This window comes from Amblyraja radiata, chromosome 3 (genome assembly GCF_010909765.2).
Source record: "Amblyraja radiata isolate CabotCenter1 chromosome 3, sAmbRad1.1.pri, whole genome shotgun sequence".
Taxonomy (NCBI): Eukaryota; Metazoa; Chordata; class Chondrichthyes; order Rajiformes; family Rajidae; genus Amblyraja; species Amblyraja radiata.
In genome coordinates, this window is record NC_045958.1 from 109967682 (window position 1) to 109989940 (window position 22259).

Sequence of the window (22259 nt, forward strand, 5' to 3'; positions counted from 1 at the left end):
ATTACGATTACAGTGTGCTGTGTAATTTTCAGCGACAACTGGGCATGAAAGAAGGAAGAGTGAGTTACATTGGTGGGCCTGTCCCACATGCGATTTTTTTCGGCGACTGCCTTAGGCGTAGTAAGTTGCCAAAAATACGGCGACTGGACACCCCCCACGACAATGTCTACGACAATGTCTACAACAACCTAGCACCCAGTCGACGTCAAGCTACGGCAAGCTACCGACAACCGGCGACCCATTGGGACGTCCGCCCACGGCAACCTGCGTCCACCCGCGACAATATACGACCCTGTCGGTGACAACTGAAGACAACGTAAGACAATTCAGTCGCCGGTACCTGCCGCCAGTCGACGTAGGTAGTCGCCAATGGAATTCACCGAAGTCAGCGACAACCAACGTCACCTGGCGACAACCTACGACAGCACCTACATCAGGAGAAATCAAGCTGGTCTCATTGGCGTCAAGCCCACAGTCGCCGAAAAGGTTTGAACATCTCAAAATCCAGCGGCGACCAGAAAAACGCTCGATTCTTTGGGCGACAGTGGAGACGACTCGCGACCATACAGGCGACACCCCGATGACCATGTGACGACAGCTTAGTCGCCTGCAATCGCCTAATCAATCGCCTAAGTGGGACAGGGGGCATTATAGTGTTTTTCACAGTGCTTGAACTCCATGGCATGTGTTCTTTGACGTTTAGTTACTGATAGAGCTTGGGAAGCACACTGTTAACTTTGGGTACAACACAGTGACACAGCGGTAGAGATGCTCCCTTCCGGCACCAAAGCCATGGGTTTCGATCCTGACTACGGGTGCTGTCTGTATGGAGTTTGCACGTTCTCCCTGTGTGCGCGTGGGTTTTCTCCGGGCGCTCCGGTTTCCTCCCACACTCCAAAGACGTGCAGGTTTGTAGGTTAATTGACCTGCAAAAAAATTGTAAACTATCACTGGTGTGTGGAATAGTGCTAGTGTACGGGGGGAGGGGGAATCGCTGGTTGGCACAGACTCGGAGGGGCCGAATGGCCTGTTTCCACTCTATATCTTTACGGTCTGAAGTCTAAACAAGCTACTACGGATACGAACATGGTAATGATCAAATAATTGGTTGGGGTGCCGGGACTGAGCTTCTGCTCTTCAAAATACATAATCTTTTGTGCCACTCAATGAGAAAACGCTGGAAACACTCAGAGAATGATTCAGCGTGCGAACAGGCCCTTCGGCCCAACCTGCCCATGCCGACCAACATGTCCCATCTACACTCGTCCTATCTGCCTGCGTTTGGTCCATACCCCTCCAAACCTGTCCTATCCATGTACCTGTCTAACGTTGGGATAGTCCCAGCCTCAACTACCTCCTCTGGCAGCTTGTTTCATACCCCCACCACCCTTTGTGTGAAAAGGTTACCCCTCAGATTCCTATTAAATCTTTCCCATTTATCTTGAACCTATAGTTCTAGATTCCCCTACTCTGGGCAAGAGACCATCTGCATCTACCTGATCTCTTGCTTTCATGATTTTATACACCTCTATAAGATCACCCCTCATCCTCCTGCGCTCCAAAGAATGGAATCTCAGCCTGCGCAACCTCTCCCTATAGCCCAGATTCTCCAGTCAATAGACCATAGACATTTGGTGCCAGAGTAAGCTCTTCGAGCCAGCACCACCATTTACTATGATCATGGCTGATCATCCACAATCAGTACCCAGTTCCTGCCTACTCCCCATATCCCTTGACTCCGCTATCTTTAAGAGCTCTATCCGGCTCCCTCTCTTGAAAGCATCCAGAGAATTGCCCCCCACTGCCTTCTGAGGCAGAGAATCCTCGTAATTCTTCTCCGTACCTTTCCAGATCCTTCACATCCTTCCTATAACACGTCAGGCAGCACCTGTGCGGAGAGAGACACAGTTACGTAGCTTCACAGGTTGATAAAGACCCAGGAATGAGCGAAAGAAACCCAAGTTAGTTTTGAAGTTGCAGAGGAAGTGCGTGGGAGTTGGCAGGTGGAATAGACATGGCACAGGGAATATCTTATGCAAGGGTGAGGCCAGGATTTCCAGGGTGAAAAAGAATGATCGTGGGTCCATGGCAGAAGTTGGAGAGTGATGATGGTGCAGACAAAGGAATGCAAAATAGAATATCGTAGAGCTGCTATGCAAAATAAATCACACTTATTTTTCTGAAGACAGACACAAAATGCTGGAGTAACTCAGCGGGACGGGCAGCATCTCTGGAGAGAAGGAATGGGTGACGTTTCGGGTCGAGACCCTTCTTCAGACTAAGCATCAGGGGATCCAGCATCTTATAGAAACTTACAAAATTCTTAAGGGGTTGGACAGGCAAGATGCAGGAAAATTATTCCCGATGTTGGGGAAGTCCAGAACAAGGGGTCACAGTTTAAGGATAAGGAGGAAGTCTTTTAGGACCGACATGAGAAAATCATTTTTTAAACAGAGAGTGGTGAATCTGTTGAATTCTCTGCCACAGAAGGTAGTTGAGGCCAGTTCATTGGCTATATTTAAGAGGGAGTTAGATGTGGCCCTTGTGGCTAAAGGGATCAGGGGGTATGGAGAGAAGGCAGGTACAGGATACTGAGTTGGATGATCAGCCATGATCATATTGAATAGCGGTGCAGGCTCGAAGGGCTGAATGGCCTACTCCTGCACCTATTTTCTATGTTTCTATGTTTCTATGTTGTGTCTATTTTCGGTGTAAACCAGCATCTGCAGTTCCTTCCTGCACACTTTTTTTTCTGATCCTTTTGTCACTTTTGTTGGAGTTTGTTTTTTAAAGAAATCTGTGAATTAGCGAAGTGTTGTCATAAATTATAAAAAATATTCTGGTGCATTTGAGAAATGGCTGGCCGATACCAACGGGATTGCAGATGCTGGAATCTGGTGCTTGAAAAAAACAGCTGCCGGAGTATCTCAGGAGATCAGGCAACATCTGTGGAGGGAAAGGGATGGTCGATGTTTCACATCAAGACCCTGCATCAGTAATCACTGATATTTTTTTCACTGTACCTCGGTACAAAAGTTCATTAGTTCATTAGTGATAGGAGCAGAATTAGACAATAGACAATAGGTGCAAGAGTAGGCCATTCGGCCCTTCGTGCCAGCACCCCCATTCAATGTGATCATGGCTGATCATCCCCAATCAGTACCCCGTTCCTACCTTCTCCCCATATCCCCTGACTCTGCTGTTTTTAAGAGCCCTATCTAGTTCTCTCTTGAAAGAATCCAGAGAACCTGCCTCCACCACCCTCTGAGGAGATGCTGCCTGACCCGCTGAGTTACTCTAGCATTTTGTGTCTACCAGAGGACATAGGTTTAAGGTGAGGGGAGAAAGATTTCATAGGAATCTGAGGGGCAACCTTTTTACACAAAGGGTGGTGGATGTACGGAACAAGCTGCCGGAGGAGGTAGCTGAGGCAGGGACTATCCCAACGTTTAAGAAATATTTAGACAGGTACATGGCTAGGACAGGTTTAGATGGATATGGGCCAAACGCAGGCAGGTGGGACTAGTGTAGATGGGACATGTTAGTCGGTGTGGGCAAGTTGAAGAGTCTCAACCCGAAACGTCACCCATTCCTTCTCTCCAGAGATGCTCCTGTCTCACTGAGTTACTCCAGCATTTTGAGTCTGCCGACTATCTACCTCATTGGAGACCCTTGGACAATCATCGATGGGACTTTACTAGACTATATCTTGCACTAAACTTTATTCAGGTTATTCCCCTTATCCCTTATCTGTACACTGTGGACGGCTCGATTGTAATCACGTGTTGTCTTTCCGCTGACTGGTTAGCGCGCAACAAAAAGCTTTTCACTGTACCTCGATGTATGTATAACCTACCTTTACGAGTCACTCCAGGGGAGTCTGCAGCAATAATGCAAACATAATGTTAAAATGTATATTGCACTTAGTGTAGTGCAAACCAAAATGAGGAGAAAGCACCGAGTTCCCATCAGCTATCAGGCCACTGAATCATCCTATTACAACCAGAGTCAAAGTCAAAGTCAATTTTATTTGTCACATGCACCCGAAGGTGCAGTGAAATGAATTTGCCAGCAGCGACACACATAAAAAAACACACAATGCACAATAAAATTTTAACACAAAAATCCACCACAGCATTCTTCACTGTGGTGGAAGGCAACAAAGTTCAGTCAGTCCTCCTCCTTTGTTCATCCGTGGTCATGAACCCTCCATAGTCGCCGCTACGGACAGCCCGATGTACAGGCCCTCTCGTCGGGATGATCCAAACTCCAACGTCGGGACGGTCAAACACACTTGGAGGTTCCAAATCGGCACTTTCTTACTGTCTCTACCTCATTGGTGACCCTCAGACTATCCTTGATCAGGCTTTGCGGGTGAGGCAACATCTCTGGAGGGAAGGAATGGGCGACGTTTCGGGTCGGGACTCTTCTTCAGTCTGAAGCAGGGTCTCGACCCGAAATGTCGCCCATTCATTCCCTCCAGAGATGCTGTCTCACCCGCTGAGTTACTCCAGCATTTTGTCTCTACCTTTGATTTAAACCAGCATCTGCAGTTCTTTCTCACACACACGAATGGACTTTGCTGGCTTTACCTTGCACTAAACAGTATTCCCTTATCATGTATCATTTACCACACAAGGCTGTTGAGTCCTAGTCAATGGATATTTTTAAGGCAGAGACAGTACGGGTGTCAGAGGTTATGGGGAGAAGGAAGGATAATGAGGTTGGGAGGCAGAGATAGATCAGCTATGATTAAATGGTAGAGTAGACTTGATGGGCCGAATGGCCTAATTCTGCTCCTATCATTTATGACCATACACTGCAAATGGGTTGATTGTAATCATGTATTGTCTTTCCGCTGACCAAATAGCACTCAACAAAAAGCTTTTCACTGTACCTCGGTACACGTGACAATCAGCTAAACTGAACTGAAGTTCAATGCAAGATGATATCACTGCTTTACCCACAAGGCGATCATTAGATGGAACCATCAGCGTGGGCAGTCAACATTAACTAAAATGATGGAGAAATTCGAGAGAGATCTGGGTAGATATCTAGAACAGAGAGCAGGTAAAGAGCAGAGACAACAGTTTCTGTCTGAAATGCTGTGCCTACCAGATGGACCATCATGATCCTTTCCTGCCTGTGGATTCCTAATAGACAATATTCTTCTTATCGAGCCCACACACAAGATTAGAAGTCGTTCAGCCAGAGCTGAACACACTTCTAGGCATCTGCGTGCAATGGTGTCTGCCTTGTCGCTTCTTGTGCGCGGTGGTGGAAACCGGGCCGCGACATGAGCGCTCTTTCCTTGACCCCAATAGGCAATAGGTACAGGAGAAGGCCATTCGGCCCTTCGAGCCAGCACCGCCATTCAATGTGATCATGGCTGATCATCCCCAATCAGTACCCCGTTCCTGCCTTCTCCCCATATCCCCTGACTCCGCTATTATAAAAGCCCTATTTAGCTCTCTCTTGAAAGCATCCCGTAAACCGGCCTCCACCGCCCTCTGAGGCAGAGAATTCCACAGAACGTACAATCGACTTCCAGACGGCACCCACGGTCAGGATGGAACCCGGGTCTCTGGCGCTGTGAGGCATCGACTCTTCCAGCCCTCAACAGCAAAGCGGATCAATTCGGACTTCCTCTGAAAATGGTCTGGCTTTTTTGTATTTTGCTCATTTATTTGCAATGGACCCTGAAGCTGCCATTCCCTTTAGTTCTGGAACTGTGAGCATATGGATAATCTGAGTCTAAACACACTCTGCATGCACATATTTAATAATCCATTTACACCTGTCCCCTGTGTAACTCCCTGACTTCAGCCTGCGTGGTGCAAATTGCTAGATATTGCAAAGTGCTGGTTTGGAGCTTTGTCTGAGGAAACCTCTGCTCACAGGTCTTTTAAATTTAATTTCTTATTGAATTGTAATTGCCTTTTAGTTATGCTTTTTTCTCCCCTTGAACAAAAAGCATCTGAAAAGCATTCTGATGGTTTAGTTGAGTAAATGTTACGCTACCTATTGTGCAATTGATTCATTACAATAACGTTTACTTTAGATTATTTTCACGTGTACCGAGGTACAGTGAAAAGCTTTTTGTTGATTGCAAACCAGTCAGTGGAAGCACAATACTAGGTTACAATCGAGCCATCCACAGTGTACAGATAAATGATAGACAATTGACAATAGGTGCAGGAATAGGCCATTCGCCATTCAATGTGATCATGGCTGATCATCCACAATCAGTACCCCGTTCCTGCCTTCTCCCCATATCCCCTGACTCAGAACTTCTCTCTGGTTGAGGTAGGATGGTTCAGTTGCCTGATAACAGCTGGGAAGAAACTGTCCCTGAATCTAGAGGTGTGCGTTTTCACACTTCTCTACCCTTTGCCTGATGGGCGAGGGGAGAAAAGGGAATGGCCAGGGTGCGACTTGTCCTTGATTATGCTGCTGGCTTTAAGTTTACATTTATTGTCACATGCACCAATTGGTACAGTGGGATTTGAGTTACCATACAGCCATACGAATAAATAGAACACAACACACGATAGAATTCAACATGAACATCCACCACACAGCGGAATCAACGTTTCCCACTGTGAGGGAAGGCAATAAAGTTCAGTCATCTTCCTCTTTGTTCACCCGTGGTCGGGGCCTCGAGCCCTCCATAGTCGCCGCTACGGCGGCCCAATGTACAGGCCCTATCACCGGGACGATCGAAACTCCGACGTCGGAACGGAAGAACATTCTCAGCGGCTTGGAGTTTCCGAATCGGCCACTTATTACCGGAGACCGCAGCTCCCGAAGTCCACAGGCCGAGCTGGGCGGAGAGTCAACACTGGCGGCCCTCGGCAAAGGGATCCCAGGCTCCGCGATGTTAAAGTCAGCGCCGCCTGCGGCTGGAAGCTCCGCAGACCACAGCTCCACGGTGTTGAAGTCGGCATTCCCAGCACTCCGGAGGTCGAACACGGCGACCCTAGTAAGGCATCGCCCGCTCCGCGATGGAATTCAGTGCCGCGCCGCTGCTGAAGCTCTGGCCGGTCTCCGGCAGGAACGGCCGCGCCAATCCAGATGGTCGGCCTCGAGGAGGGGGCGAAAATGCGGCTCGGAGGAAAGACCCATCCTCGACCAGGTAGTGACAGAGAAAAACAGTTTCCCCCTTCGCCCCCCCCCCCCCATCCCCCACATAAAAAGACTAAGAGATCTCCAAAGCAAAACTTTTTGACGGACTAAAAAAGTTTTTAAAAGGATGAAAGGACGAGCAGCTGCAGGCGAGGCTGCCATACTCAACGGCGCCCCCTTGCTGAGACAGCCTGAGGTGTAGATTGAGTCAATGGAAGGCAGGTTGGATTGTGTGATGCTCTGGGCCGAGGCCACAACTCTCTGCGATTTCTAGCGGTTTTGGATGGAAGATCAGTTGGATTTTGGGGTCGTGTTCCACTCTTTGTGTTAATCTCGTGGGCTGTCGATGGTGTGGTTAGCTTTGGCTAATCTCATGCTTGGCGTGCAGGGACCAGGGTGGTGGAGATTATACAGGCTGCTGACTGCCAAGTGTTCACGGCCGGAAGAGCACTTGCGATGATATGGTTCAGCACAGCGGTGTAAGATCCGCACGGCCAAGTAGCCTGTAGATGCTTGCTGTCTCCTTGTGCTTCAGTTTAGTTCAGAGACACAGCGTGGAAACAGGCCCTTCGGCCCACCGAGTCCGTGCCGACCAGCGATCCCCCGCACACCAACACTGTCCTGCACACACTAGGGACAATAGTACATTCACACCAAGCCAATTAACCTACAAACTGAATGGCTCAAAGGGCCGAATGGCCTACTTGTGCACCTGGGACGACAGATGGCACAATGGGCTAAGTGTTCGGCTGGCAACCGGAAGGTAGCCGGTTCGAATCCCGCTTGGAGTGCATACTGTCGTTGTGTCCTTGGGCAAGACACTTCACCCACCTTTGCCTGTGTGTGAATGTGTGTGAGTGATTGGTGGTGGTCGGAGGGGCCGTAGGCGCAGAATGGCAGCCACGCTTCCGTCAGTCTGCCCCAGGGCAGCTGTGGCTACAGAAGTAGCTTACCACCACCGAGTGTGACTGAGGAGTGAATGAATAATGCGATGTAAAGCGCCTTGAGTATTAGAAAGGCGTTATATAAAATCCCATCCATTATTATTATTATTGTCTATTGCCTCGTTACACGTGACAATAAACTAAACTAAGAGAAGAAGAGTGAAATTAAAAACCAGAAGGAGGGATGGGGGGGGTAAGAACTAAACAATTTAGTGACAAGTACCCTGGAATGAAGATCACGCACTTTGGAAAGAGGGCAGGTTTAAACCCCTGTCCCACGGTACGAGTTCATTCCAAGATCTCTCACAAGTTTGCCCCGATTCGAACTCGGAGATTTACGGTAATGGCCACTCGTCGGTACTCGGGGCCCTCGTGGACATTTTTCAACATGTTGAAAATTCTTCACGAGTCTTCCCGAGCTTACCTGCCGTTAGCGAGTCTTCCCGAGTACCTGCCGTTAGCGCTAAGAGACGTCCCCGATCTCCGACGTACCCGCTACGTTCATTCTCCGTGCTTACCACGAGTTAGATTTTTTTTTAAACTCGGGAGAGCTCTTGGAATGAACTCGTACCGTGGGACAGGGCTATTATACGCGTGTTCAAAAGGGAACTGCAGATGCTGGAATATCGAAGGTACACAAAATTGCTGGGCAAACTCAGCGGGTGCAGCAGCATCTATGGAGCGAAGGAAATAGGCGACGTTTCGGGCCGAAACGTCGCCTATTTCCTTCGCTCCATAGATGCTGCTGCACCCGCTGAGTTTCCCCAGCAATTTTGTGTACCTATTATAGTTTGGTTTGCCGTTTGGTTTGCCGTTTGCATGGCACGATTCATAGATCGCTTATTCCACTGAATTTAAGAGCTTCTGAATATCTACCAGCCGGAGGCTATAGCTAAGATGCAGAGTAAGCAGATTATGACAAATTGCTGCTGTTAATACCAAATCCCTTGGGGAACATTGAGTTTTTTTTTAATTTTAAGGATGCTGTCTGTAAGATTTAGCCTTGACACTGGCTGAAGGGATATTTTTTATTCGTTTCATTGTCCCGATATGTTTGTGAGGTGTTGCTTTCTTCAGGGACTTACAGAGTCTGCCTGCTGCTTCCCATATTTTGTGTCAAGAAGTTATGCTTCATTTTCAATTATTAAACAAAGCAAGTGCTCTCAGGAGCATGTTTTTGACAAGGCAGCAGTGATCAATGATCATTGGAATCATTTTATTCTTCAGAGGCAGAAAACGGGGATTGGTGTGACTTGGGCAGTGTACAATCTCTAACTTCAAGTAACGCTTGCTTTCCCTCTCTCTATCCCTCCCCCCATCCTAGTTCACCGACCAGTCTGACCCCTGATTACATTTTATATCCGTACGCTTCTTTGTCACGTGAAGGAAGGAACTGCAGACGCTGGTTTAAACTGAAGCGCAACACAAAGTGCCAGAGTAATTCAGAGGGACAGGCGGGAAGGAATAGGTGACGATTTCGGGCCGAGACCCGAAACGTCACCCATTCCACCTATCCAGAAATGCTGCCTGTCCCGTTGAGTTACTCCAGCATTTTGTGTCTACCTTTTGCTTCATTGTCACCTACCCCTAGCTAACAGTGACTTCCACATTTTCCTTGACTTTGTCCCCTTTGATGTCTCGTTTTCACACCTATATCTCCATGTCTCCCTCTCCCCTGACGCTCAGTCTGAAGGAGGGTCTCGACACAAAACGTCAACCATTCCTTCTCTCCGGAGATGCTGCCTGTCCCGCTGAGTTACTCCAGCATTTTGTGTCTATCTTCATGTGGCCTTGATAGCGTGCAAGTCGTAATTCGGAAAGCTCTTGCGGGTCGGGGGGGGGGGGGGGGGGGGGGGGGGGGGGGGAGTTCCCCCCGCCACGGGTCCCATGTAATCCCGTGCTACCTGCTCCATGCTCGGATAGTCGGCGACTAAACCGTCTCCCCCACCTGGTTTGCCGGGTGAGGAGGGGGCTGTGGACCCCCAGCAGGACCAAAAACAAGACCTGTCAAAGGGCGGATGAGCTTCTAGCGAGCCGACGGCCATCCACACTTCAGTAGGAGTTGCGATCACTGTCGTACACGGCATTGTAACGAACGATGCATCCGTCACCTTTCCCGTTTAGACGCTGAGCAAGATGTGACTTATTGGACCTGCCGGGAGATATTTTAAAGCTCTTCTCAGTATATATTGAAACGTATAAGATTGTAAAGGTTTTGGACACGCTAGAGGCAGGAAACATGTTCCCGATGTTGGGGGAGTCCAGAACCAGGGGCCACAGTTTAAGAATAAGGAGTAAGCCATTTAGAACGAAGATGAGGAAACACTTTTTCTTACAGAGAGCGGTGAGTCTGTGGCATTCTCCGCCTCAGAGGGCAGTGGAGGCCGGTTCTCTGGATACTTTCAAGAGAGAGTTAGATAGGGCTCTTAAAGATAGCGGAATCAGAGGATATGGGGAGAAGGCAGGAACGGGGTACTGATTGTGGATGATCAGCCATGATCACATTGACGAAGGGCCGAATAGCCTACTCCTGCACCTATTGCCTATTGTCTATTGTCTATATTTTCTTTGTTCTTATAGAGGGCAAATGTTTATCTTCAAAGCACTTTGTGGCTGTGTACAGTGCATCCCAAGGCAAGATGTGGTTGCTACCACTACCGCTGCGGGGCTGAATTGTGGTCAGATTATGACAGTGGTTTTGACTGCTGTCAATAGTTGTGCAAATTGAAAGCTCTTGGTTTTGTCAACAACAACCCAACCTTGAGTTTACAACGGTGGTCATCTAACAATACAGTGATACAGTTTGGTTTATTGTCAAGTGTACCGAAGTACATGTAAGAAGCTTTTGGTGCGTGCTATCCAGTCAGCGGGAAGACAATTTGACAAGAAAACTGAATAATGTATGATTCTAAATTACTCCGTGTTCGTGCTTTGTAAATTCCCCAACAGTGGAAAGGAAAGTGTTTGCAGAAAGCCGACACTGAATTGTTGCTGCAGGTGGTGTGTGGTTTTGATTGGAGAGGCGAGAGAGACGAGATGCTGGAATCTGGAGTGTAAATCAAAGTGCTGGAGGAACTCGTCGGGTGAGACAGCAGCTGTGTTTACTTTTTAGTTCAGAGATACAGCGTGGAATCAGGCCCTTCGGCCCACCGAGTCTGCACCGAGACTAGCAATCCCCGCACATTCTTCTTCTTATCGAGTCCACATACAAGATTAGAAGTCGTTCAGCCAGAGCTGAACGCACTTCTCGGCATCTGCGTGCAATGGTGTCTGTCTTGTCGCTTCTTGTGTTTCTGGTGCGTGGTGGTGGAAAGATTGGTGGAAACAGGGCCACGACATGAACGATTTTTCCTTGATCCCCCCCCCCCCGCACGTTAACACTACCCTACACACACTCTGGTCAATTCTACATTTATACCAAGCCAATTCATCTATAAAACTGTACGTCTTTAGCGTGTGGGAGGAAACCGGAGATCTTGGAGAAAACCCACCCAGGTCACAGGGAGAAGGTACAAACTCCATACAGACAGCCCCCGTAGTCAGGATCGAACCCGGGTCTCCGGCGCTGTGAGGCAGCAATTCTACCGTTGCGCCACCGTGCCGCCCAATGGAGGAAAAAGGTGGGAGTGAGAAGGAAAGTTAAAGCATGAGGAGAAGAAACCCAGATGGATTGTGGATAATGGGCAGGTAGGACCACATGGGGAATGAACAAGTCTAAATAACTAGTCGGCTGGGGAGCGGAGAATGGAACAGGTGATCTAACGGGAGAGGGAACACACATGGAGTTGGAGTCATACAGTGTGGAAATAGGCCCTTCGGCCCAACTCGCCCACACCGGCCAACAATGTCCCAGCTACCCTAGTCCATATCCCTCCAAACCTGTCCTATCCATGTACCCGTGGGTCAGGAACAACAGTGTTTATTTTCCCTTGGCCTGTCTTTCTTAACCCCACCCCCCTCTGATGTAATCTGGCCATCACCCCTTCCTAATCTGGTTCATTTATCACTCTTCAGCCTCTGTCTACCTTGCCCCTCCCCCGATCTGGCTATCATCCCCCCCCCCCCCCCCCCCCCCCCCATCCAGAGGTCGTATCTATCAGCCCCGACAACACACCTTTGCTCTTCCGAGTCATAGCGTGGAACGATAGTCGTGCAGTGTGGAAACAGGCTCCTCAGCCCAACTTGCCCACACCGAGCAACAGGTCCCATCTGTACCAGACCCTGCCATTTTGGCCCCATATCCCTCTAAACCTGTCCTATCCACTTACCTGTCCAACTGCTTCTTAAACGTTGCGATAGTCTCAGCCTCTACTACCTGCTCCGGCAGCTCGTTCCATTCACCCACCACCCTTTGCGTCTAAGAAGGTTCCCCTCAGGAATAGGTCTCTCGAGTTCCGATTAAATCTATCCAACCTATTGTACTCATTGTGTTTCGTTTAGTTTGGAGGTGGAAACAGCAAGGAAACAGGCCCTTCGGTCCCCCGAGTCCACACCGACCATCGATCACCCGTTCACACTAGTTCTGTGCTACCCCACTTTCTCATCCGCTCCCTACACACTAGAGGTCAATTCACCTACAAGCCCGCGCGTATTTGGAGTGTGGGCAGAAACCGGAGCACCCGGAGAAAAACCCACGCGGTCACAGGGAGAACGTGCAAACTCCACACACACAGCACCGGAGGTAGGGATTCTCTGGCGCTGTGAGGCAGTGGCTCTACCAGCTGAAGCACTGCGCCACCCGCCATTTATGAATGGTATATCTGCACTGTTCGGATAGCATGCAACACACAGCTTTCCACTGTACCTCAGTACATGTGACAATAATAGACCGGAACCTCTCTGCCGCCTCCTTGTACATTCCATCTACACACTCGTTCCTGATGCAGGGTCTCAACTCAAACCTCGACTGGAGCATCCTTTTGTCCCCACAGATACTGCTTGACACATTGTGCAATCTGTCTTATTGGTGACCCTCTTGGTGAACTGTCTTTGATCGGACTTTGCTAGCTTTAAAGCGCTTTCTCACGGGGCGACTTGACGCAAGAGTTAACCAGAGTTGAACATCGTGGGAACCCCGTGCGATAACCGTACGGCATTCGTGGACCACCGTGGCGCTAACGGCAGGTACTCGTGTAACTTGGTGACTCGGGAGAAAATTCAAGCAAGTTTGAATTTCTCCAAGAGTGACTTGTACACTTGTGGTTGAAGATTGCAACATTATATGCGCGTAGTGGCCAGTGCGATATCCGTATTAACTCTTGCGTTTACCGTGGGAACTCCTGCGAACGGTGAACCCGGAAGCTGGACAGAGGGGACAGAAGGTGAGTAATCTGGAATGAACATGCTGTTAGGCTGGGATCATTCTCTGCGAGATGATCTTAGTGCGGGAGACAAGTGTAGGAGAGGTGTACTGACTGTGTGGGCAGAACTTTGGAAGTGATTGCCCACCATTCTCAAAAGCCGCTGTGTCTCCCTGTCCCTCCAACTCCAGAGGAATCCGCGCCCCCTCATCCGCAACCCAGGTTCTTCTGGAGTTGGAGCGGGGCTGGGCTAGAGTTGCTGCTGGCTGTGAGTCTCTGGGATCTCCGTGCTTGCAGTCGGTGTCCCGTTGGTCCTAACGTCTCCGGCCACCCCCCTGGACTGGAGCTGAGACTGTGAACTGTACCGCCCTTGCCCCCTCCCTCTGCAACTGCAAACAACCCCACAGTTCCCAGTCTCAGCTCCTGTGCAGGGGGGTGGCCGGAGACGTCACAGCCCGAGCTGCGCCCCCTCATCCGCAACCCCAAGAACAAGACGTACCTTGCACACCATCAGCTTCTGTCCCTACGGGGAGCGTGTTCCTCTGGAGTTGGAACGGGGCTGCGCTGCTGCTGGCTGTGGGTCTCTGGGAACTCAGTGCTTGCAGTGGGCCTGGGGGTCGGTGTCCCGTTGGTCCTGACGTCTCCGGTGACTGGCACTGACCTGCTGGCATCGCCGACGTGAAGACAGTGCAAAGCTCCCGCGCCGGTGCAATGGGCGGGGAGCTGAAGAGGGGAGGGAAGGGGTCACACACATGGCCGGGAAGCAGAGGGGTGTAGGTGGGGTGAAACTGAAGGGAGCGACAATCTGCTGCTGCCTGCCCCGCTGAGTTAAAAAGTTCTCACGCAAAACTCACGATACACTGTATATCGTGACCGTGGGAACTTTTTAACTCAGCGGGCAGGCAGCAGCAGATTGTCAATTATTAACCCTCCCGCGCAATTACCTTCTCTTTTATAAATGGGGATTCACAATGTTCATTCAAGATTTAACGGGAAAGCTCGGGAGATGGACAAGTCACTCGCACAAATAACAGAAATGCCGAGTACCGTGGGAGCTCTTTATCTACCCCCCGTTATAGTGTGTGATATCGTGCTAGACCACGACCACTTCACTCTGGTTACATCTTGCGTCAAGTCGCCCTGTGAGAAAGCGCTTTAACCTTGCACTTAACGTTATTCCCTTATCATGTATCTGTACGCAATGGACAACAGGTGCAGGAGTAGGCCATTCGGCCCTTCGAGCCAGCACCGCCATTCACTGTGATCATGGCTGATCATCCACAATTAGTACCTGCCTTCTCCCCATATCCCCTGACTCCGCTATCTTTAAGAGCCCTATCTAACTCTCTCTTGAAAGCATCCAGAGAATTGGCCTCCAGCGCCTTCTGAGGCAGAGAATTCCACAGATTCACAACTCTCTGTGTGAAAAATGTTTTCCTCGTCTCCGTTCTAAATGGCTTACCCCTTATTCTTAAACTGTGGCCCCTGGTTCTGGACTCCCCCAACATCGGGAACACTGTGAATGGCTCGATTGTAATCATGTATTGCCTTTCCGCTGGCTGGTTGGCAGGCAACAAAAGCTTTTCACTGTACCTCGGTACACGTGACAATAAACTAAACGAACTGAACTGAGCCGGGTTTTTTTTGCCGTGGTCATTGCTTGCGCTTGACATCTGTGCGGCAGAGTGAACAGGTAAATGCTGGCTAGTGTCCTCCCCAGCTGTCTGTATTTCAATTCAGTGCAATAAGCAACTGAGAATAAATAATTATTCACAGAAATGTCTGTTTTGCTTTGCTCCACTGAACATGAGCAACCTCAGACTGCAAGTGAACAAATTAACTGGATGTTGTTAGCGATGGGAGAAGGAGGAGGGAGATGCTACTGCAAATACCAATGTGCAGACAGACCAGGACTAACTCAACGGGACAGGCAGCTTCTCTGGAGAGAAGGAATGGGTGACGTTTCGGGTCGAGACCCTTCTTCAGACTGAGAGTCAGGAAAATCTAAACGAGAGCTGTAGACGGTGATATAGAGAGATACAGAATGAATGAATGAATGAAAGATATGCAAAAACATTTGCTGAAGGAAACCGATCTTTGTTAGCTGTGGGCAAGGTGCAAACGAGTTAAGGGCCTGTCCCAATTGGCTGTAATTTGTGCGCCACGCAGTTGGCGTGCAGATTGTGGTCATCACAAAATCCTGCCGCCGCGCATGGCCGTGCGTCACTGCCTATATCATCATGCACCATGCGCGCATCATGTGTGTGTCACGACGCGTAAATGATGTCGCGTAAATTACGCGCAAATGACGGCCAAGTGGCACAGGCCCTTTACAGACAATGGGGCTCAACAGGACGACTTAGAAACTCCAGCATCTCTGGAGAAAAGGAATAGGTCATGTTTCCGGTCACGACCCTTCATCAGCCTTTCTTCCATCGCCTCTGCACCTTTTTCTGTTCTCACCACCCAGAGATGACCCCTTTTCCACCAGTCCCCCTCTATTGGACTCCCCAGGATGGCCTTCTACCCTCTTTAGACCTTTTCAGGATTGATGAAGGGTCTCGACCCGAAACGTCGCCGGGCAGTCACGGTGGAGCAGCGGTAGAGTTGCCGCCTTACAGCGAATGCAGCGCCGGCGACCCGGGTTCGATCCCGATTAAGGGTGCTGTCTGTACGGAGTTTGTACGTTCTCTCCTTGACCTGCGTGGGTTTTCTCCGAGATCTTCTGTTTCCTCCCACATTCCAAAGCCGTACAGGTTTGTAGGTTAATTGGCTTGGTGTAAATGTAAACATTGGCCAGTGGGTGCAGCCTGGATAGTGTTAATGTGCGGGGATCGCTGGTCGGCGCGGACCCCGTGGGCCGAAGGGTCTGTTTCCAATGCTGTATCTCTAAACTAAACCACTAGTACAACAACTAGGGTGGGGGGAGGGACGGAGAGAGAGTGGATACAAGGGTTACTTGAAGTTAGAGAAATCAATAATCATACCGCTGGGGTGTAAGCTGCCCAAGCGAAATATGAGGTTAATATGAGGTTAATTGCTGTTCCTCCAATTTGCGTGTGGCCTCACTCTGACAATGGGGGAGGCCCAGGACAGAAAGGTCAGTGTGGGAATGGGAGGTGGAGTTAAAGTGTTTGGAAAATGAACAACTTGGCTGGATAGGAGGAGGAGGAGGAGGGGAGGAGGGAGAAGCTACTGCAATTACATGGGGAATCTGCTTAAGCTGCATGCTGTGTAAGAAGGAACTGCAGATGCTGCTTTACACTGAAGATAGACGCAAAATGCTGTAGTAATTAAGTGCGACAGGCAGCACTCTGGAGAAAAGGAGAAGGTGACATTTCAGGTCGACAACGAACCGATCTCCTATTTATACAGATATAGAGTGGCGGGAAACCAACAGTGGGAAGGTACAGAGGGAGGCAGCCCTTTAGCCCAGGGGTCGGCAACCTACGGCCCCCAGGCCGAATGCGGCCCGTAACCCGAAATCATCCGGTCCTCAGGTGGATTTTTTTCCCCCGGCGCGCAAACATCTGTCATCTCCCGAGGCCGCGGCGCCAAGGCGAGGTGACGCCAGGAGGCCTGTGCTGATGGCCGCAATGGCAGAGACACCGAGCAGGATCGAGCCCTGGGTTTACCGCATCCTGCGCAAAGCCGCCGGCACGGCCGCGCACCTTCTGTGTCTGGGCTTCACTGTCGGGATCGGGGTTGTCAATAGGCCGGGGACGAGTGAGTGTGAGTATTTGAGCCACTGTCTTCAGGACAGAGCTAAGGCAATGGACCGTAGGTGCGCCATGTTGGCGAGCGCCCGTAACAAGGGGCCTCAAAGGGGCGGGATGCAAGACTCAAGAGATTCAAGAGAGTTTATTGTCATGTGTCCCTGATAGGACAATGAAATTCGAGCTTTGCTTCAGCACACCAGAACATAGTTGGCATGACTACAGAACAGATCAGTGTGTCCATATACCATTATATAAATATATACACACATGAATAAATAAACCATCCATGTGTACACGTGATAGATGTGGCCCGCCATCCACTCACAGACATGCAGAACAAGGTTGCCGACCCCTGCTTTAGCCCAATCACAGATACATAACAGAAACTTCTTCAGGGGTCCTGACTTGGTGGCGACAGATGGGTCACATGATTGCCAGGAATTGGTTCTCCACCCTGTGATGTCACCACCAGTGAAGCCAAGTCTTAAACAGATACCCTCCATTCCCATAGCACCCCAATCCCTGCATATTCACAAAGCCAGCAACCATGATCAAGGGAAAGTTGGAGCCCACGGTACGATAGAACTTTATTTTTCCCAGGAGGGAAATTAATCTGCCAACAGTCATAAAAACACAAAAAAATGTTTCCTATGTTTAATCAATAATGTTTTATTATTAATGTTGTATGTGTCATCCCCAACTGTCAATGTGTGTCGTTGTCACTTGCGGGCGGAGCACCAAGGCAAATTCCTTGTATGTGAATACTTGGCCAATAAACGTATTCATTCATTCATTCATTCATTCATTCATTCATTCATTCAAAATACATAAAACATGAAATTAAAGTGATGAGTGGAAGGAATTGGGGATGTGGAAAGATTGGGGAGGGGAGGGGAGTCAGTCTATCCCATGACAGAAGGTGGAGGAGTTGTACAGTTTGATAGCCACGGGGAAGAAGAATCTTCTGCGGCGGTCTGTACTGCACCTTGGTGGAACCAGTCTGTGGTCCATTGGATTATTGTTGGCTGTGGAGAAGGTGACAACGAGTGATACACTCAGTGAACGCTGCAAATCCTGTAATTTACTTTAGTTTGGAGATACAGGCCCTTCGGCCCACCGATTCCGCGTTGACCAGCGATCTCCGCACATTAACACTGTTCTACACACACTCATGGCAAGTTACATTTACACCAAGCCAATTAACCTGCAGACTTGTATGTCTTTGGAGCGTGGGAGGAAAACGAAGCTCTCGGAGAAAGCTCATGCGTTCACGGAGAGAAGGTACAAACTCCGTACAGACAGCACCCGTAGTCGGGATGGAACCCGGGTCTCTGGCGCTGTAAGGATGCGCCACCCGTATTTCAAGTCAAGTCAAGTCAACTTTATTTGTCTTGGCTTGATTTGAAGATTTAAAAGTGACAATTTTTACAATGTTTATCGCACTTTTCTGTTTACTGTATTTATGAGTGTACTGTATTCTTTTATCTTTCAGTTTGACCACATCTTGCACCCGCTGTCCTTCCCGTTTCGCAAGTCCAGCCATCCTGACCTTGCCTGTGGCATTGGCAAAGCCCTGAAGTTTAACAGGCAGCTGAGTGAAGATGCCAAGTTCTTGAGACGAGGCAGCCTCGGGGGAGCTCTGACCGGTACGTCAAAAAAAACATTTTCCTTCTAAAGCTAGGGCGAAGTTGAAAATCCTTCAGTCTTCTTCCATGTTTCAAATGTTGACATCGCTGTCATCAGGCGTCCGAAGGAAAGGATGCGAGCTTCCGACGGCAATCAGTGGGAACCATCACTTGGGGACTATTTTATTGTTCTTTTTACAAACCATGTTCTCGGGGTATCAAAATCTAAATTTTATTAGTTACTAGACCAAGTGCAGACCCGTTGGGTCTGTTCCCCCAACGTGCGGTTGTGGGGGGGGGGAGGAGGTAGCATGCAGCGTCACACACTAACTATCCCCCGCCCCCCCGCACTCACGCTAATTACCCCCCTTGATATTATATTAATATTATTAATTTGCCCCTTTTACCCCATAACCACCCTATCTACTGACGCATAGCCCCCAACTTGCAGTCACATCTAGAGAGGGGGGGGGGGTAGAGAGTGAGGGCAGAGAGAGAAGGGGCAGAGACAGAGAGAGAGACAGAGACACAGAGAGAGGGGCAAGAGGGAGAGGGGGGTGGAGAGGAGGGTAAGAGGCAGGGTGGGTGAGGGGGGAAAGGTGGGGGAGGAGGGGAGGAGAGGGAGAGGGTGAGAGTGAGGGGGAGAGAGAGGGGGTGCTGAGAGGGGGGTGAGGGGGAGAGGTGGGGAGCAGGGAGGGGGGAGGGGAGGGGGAGGGAAGAGCGTAGGGGGTGTGGAGGGGAGGGGGTTTAGGGGAGGAGGAAGGGTGGGGGAGGGGATGGAGGGGAGGAGAGGAGAGAGAGGAGGGGGAGAGAGAGGGTGTGCTGAGAGGGGGGTGATATGAGGGAGGGGGAGAGGTGGGAGCAGGGAAGGGGGGGGTGGAGGGAAGGGGGTAGGGGTGTGTGGAGGGGAGGGGGGTTTTAGGGGAGGGACGGTGGGGGAGGGGATGGATGGGAGGAAAAAGAGGGGAGAGAGAGGGGGAGGGGGGAGAGGAGGGGGGGAGGAGAGGGGGAAGAGGGGGGGAGAGGAGAGGGGGGAGAGGAGAGGGGAGGGGGGAGAGAGGAGAGGGGGAGAGAGGAGAGGGGGAGAAGAGAGGAGGAGAGAGGAGAGGGGGGAGAGGAGAGGGGGGAGAGGAGAGGGGGGCAGGGAGAGAGAGGAGAGGGGAGAGAGAGAGAAAGAGAGAGGGATAGGGAGAGAGATAGAGAGAGAGAGAGGGAGAGTGCCTTTTTACTTCAACCCAAACAACCATTTGCAGGCAGTGCTTTTTTACTTCAAACTAACTATATTTTCATTTTCAAACCAAATTAAGGGTACTCACAGTGCTGTAGACATTTGTTCAGTGTCATTCAGAGCTCAGAGTGACAGAGACTAATTGATAGAGCTCCAGCTTGCAGAGACTAATTGAGGCACACTACTTCCTAGTTTTATAGTCCCCTGCCTCCAGCGGGGGCAGCAGAGAGAATGGGGAATTTTGTAAAAACATTAATATCTCTGTCATATTTCATCGATGGGAAAAATCCTCGGCACACATACGGCGGAGGGGGGCTCTGAGCGAGGTGGCCAAAAATGACGGCCGTAGGTGGCGACGTTCTCTCGGAAATCGCAGCACAGTTCGCCAAAACCGGTCAAGAACAGAGTTTTAGTAATTATAGATTTAAGTTAGGACATCGGATGGAAGCTGTAAACCCAAATCTCGTGTGCTTATGTGCAATGACAATAAAAGATATTATTATTATTATTGTTGCAATAGATGATGGTGGTAGCTGAATTAGCTCGGGATACTTCCCGTTTCCAGCCCTGCGACGTGGACACTTCTGCTATGGAGCCCTTTTGTAGTAGTTGCTTGGATAGAGTAGATGTGGAGAGGATGTTTCCACTCGTGGGAGAGTCTAGGACCAGAGGCCATAGACTCATAATTAAAGGCCGTTCTTTTAGGAAGGAGATGAGGAGGAATTTCTTTAGACAGAGGGTGGTGAATCTGTGGAATTCATTGCCAGAGAAGGCCATGGAAGGCAAGTTAACAGATCATTTTTTAAGGCAGAGATGGATAGATTCTTGATTAGTACAGGTGTCAGGGGTTATGGGGAGAAGGCAGGAGAATGGGATTAGGAGGGAGGGATGATCAGTCATGATAACATTGAATGGTAGTGCAGGCTCGAAGGGCCGAATGGCCTACTCCTGCACCTATTTTCTATGTTTCTATGATCTAGATGGTTTCTTGCTTGCCGGCATGAGTTTTCTTTACTGAGGGGAAAATCCACTGTAAGATTAGTTTTACTCTAATCGGTTGTAATAGTGTTGGATAAAATAGTGAAGGGAATAGATAGAATGAATGCGGAGTGCCTTTTACCCGATGTAGGGGAATCAGGAACCATAGGACATGGGTTTAAGGTGAGAGGGGCAATATTTAATAGGAACCTGAGGGGCAACCTTTTCTCACGCAGAGGGTGGTGGGTGTATGGTACGAACTGCCAGAGGAGGTAGTTGAGGCAGGTACAATAACAGCTCCTGATTTAGAGGGAAGGTAGACACAAAATGCTGGAGTAGCTCAGTGGGACCGGCAGCATCTCTGGAGAGAAGGACCAGAACCGGAAATATCACCCATTCCTTCTCTCCAGAGATGCTGCCTGTCCCGCTGAGCTACTCCAGATTTTTGTGCCGATCTTCAGTGTAAACCAGCATCTGCAGTTCCTTCCTACACCACTGCTTAAGAGGGATATGGGCCAAATGCATGCAGATGGGACTCCCTGCGATGGAGCATGTTGGTCGACATGGACAAGTTGGGCCGAATGGCCTGTATCTGTGCACTACGTCTCTGATAGTCGTCTTCATCCAGGAACTATCTGCCTCATTTAGACTTGGCAGAGTTGGTTTCTTAGGACATACCGACTGATACAATCAATGTTTATTTTCAAGGAAATATATAGATTTCTATTGTTTTTTTGTACAACATTACGGATGCCAAGTAGAAATGTTAGCAAGACAATAAAAAGTTAAAGACACATGAACATATGGATCATGTGCAGCAGATGAGATCAGTTTATTTTGGCACCATGTTCGGCACAGATATTGTGGGCCTCAGGGCCTGTTCCTGCACTTGACAGTTCTGTTTTATGTATTAGAGTAGAGTTGCTGCCTTACAGCATCAGAGACCCGGGTTCGATCCTGTCTGTGCAGAGTTTGTCCGTTCTCCCCGTGACTTGCGTGGGTTTTCTCCGGGTGCTCCAGGTTTCCTCCCACAGTCCAAAGACGTACAGGTTTGTTGGCCCCATCAGTCTGAAGAAGGGTTTCGGCCCGAAACGTTGCCCATTTCCTTCGCTCCATAGATGCTGCTGCACCCGCTGAGTTTCTCCAGCATTTTTGTGTACCTTCGATTTTCCAGCATCTGCAGTTCCTTCTTAAACAGGTTTGTTGGTTAATTGGCTTTGGTGGGGGAAAAAAAGGTGTAAATTGTCCCCAGTGTGTCCGATAGTGCTAGTGTTCGGGGATCGCTGGTCGGCGCAAACTCAGTGGGCCAAATGGCAAGTTTCCATGTTGTAGCTCCTAAA

At 49.6% G+C, this 22259-nt stretch overlaps 1 protein-coding gene across 1 annotated transcript in view; it reads left to right on the top strand.

Moving 5' to 3' along the window:
• The window catches only part of mast4 (microtubule associated serine/threonine kinase family member 4), a 369378-nt gene that overhangs the window by 92480 nt on the left and 254639 nt on the right, over positions 1-22259 (top strand). Inside the window, exon 2 of the mRNA XM_033018827.1 lies at positions 18581-18734. Within this exon, the coding sequence (XP_032874718.1) occupies positions 18581-18734 (154 nt within the window). The remainder of the gene's footprint in view (positions 1-18580; positions 18735-22259) is intronic.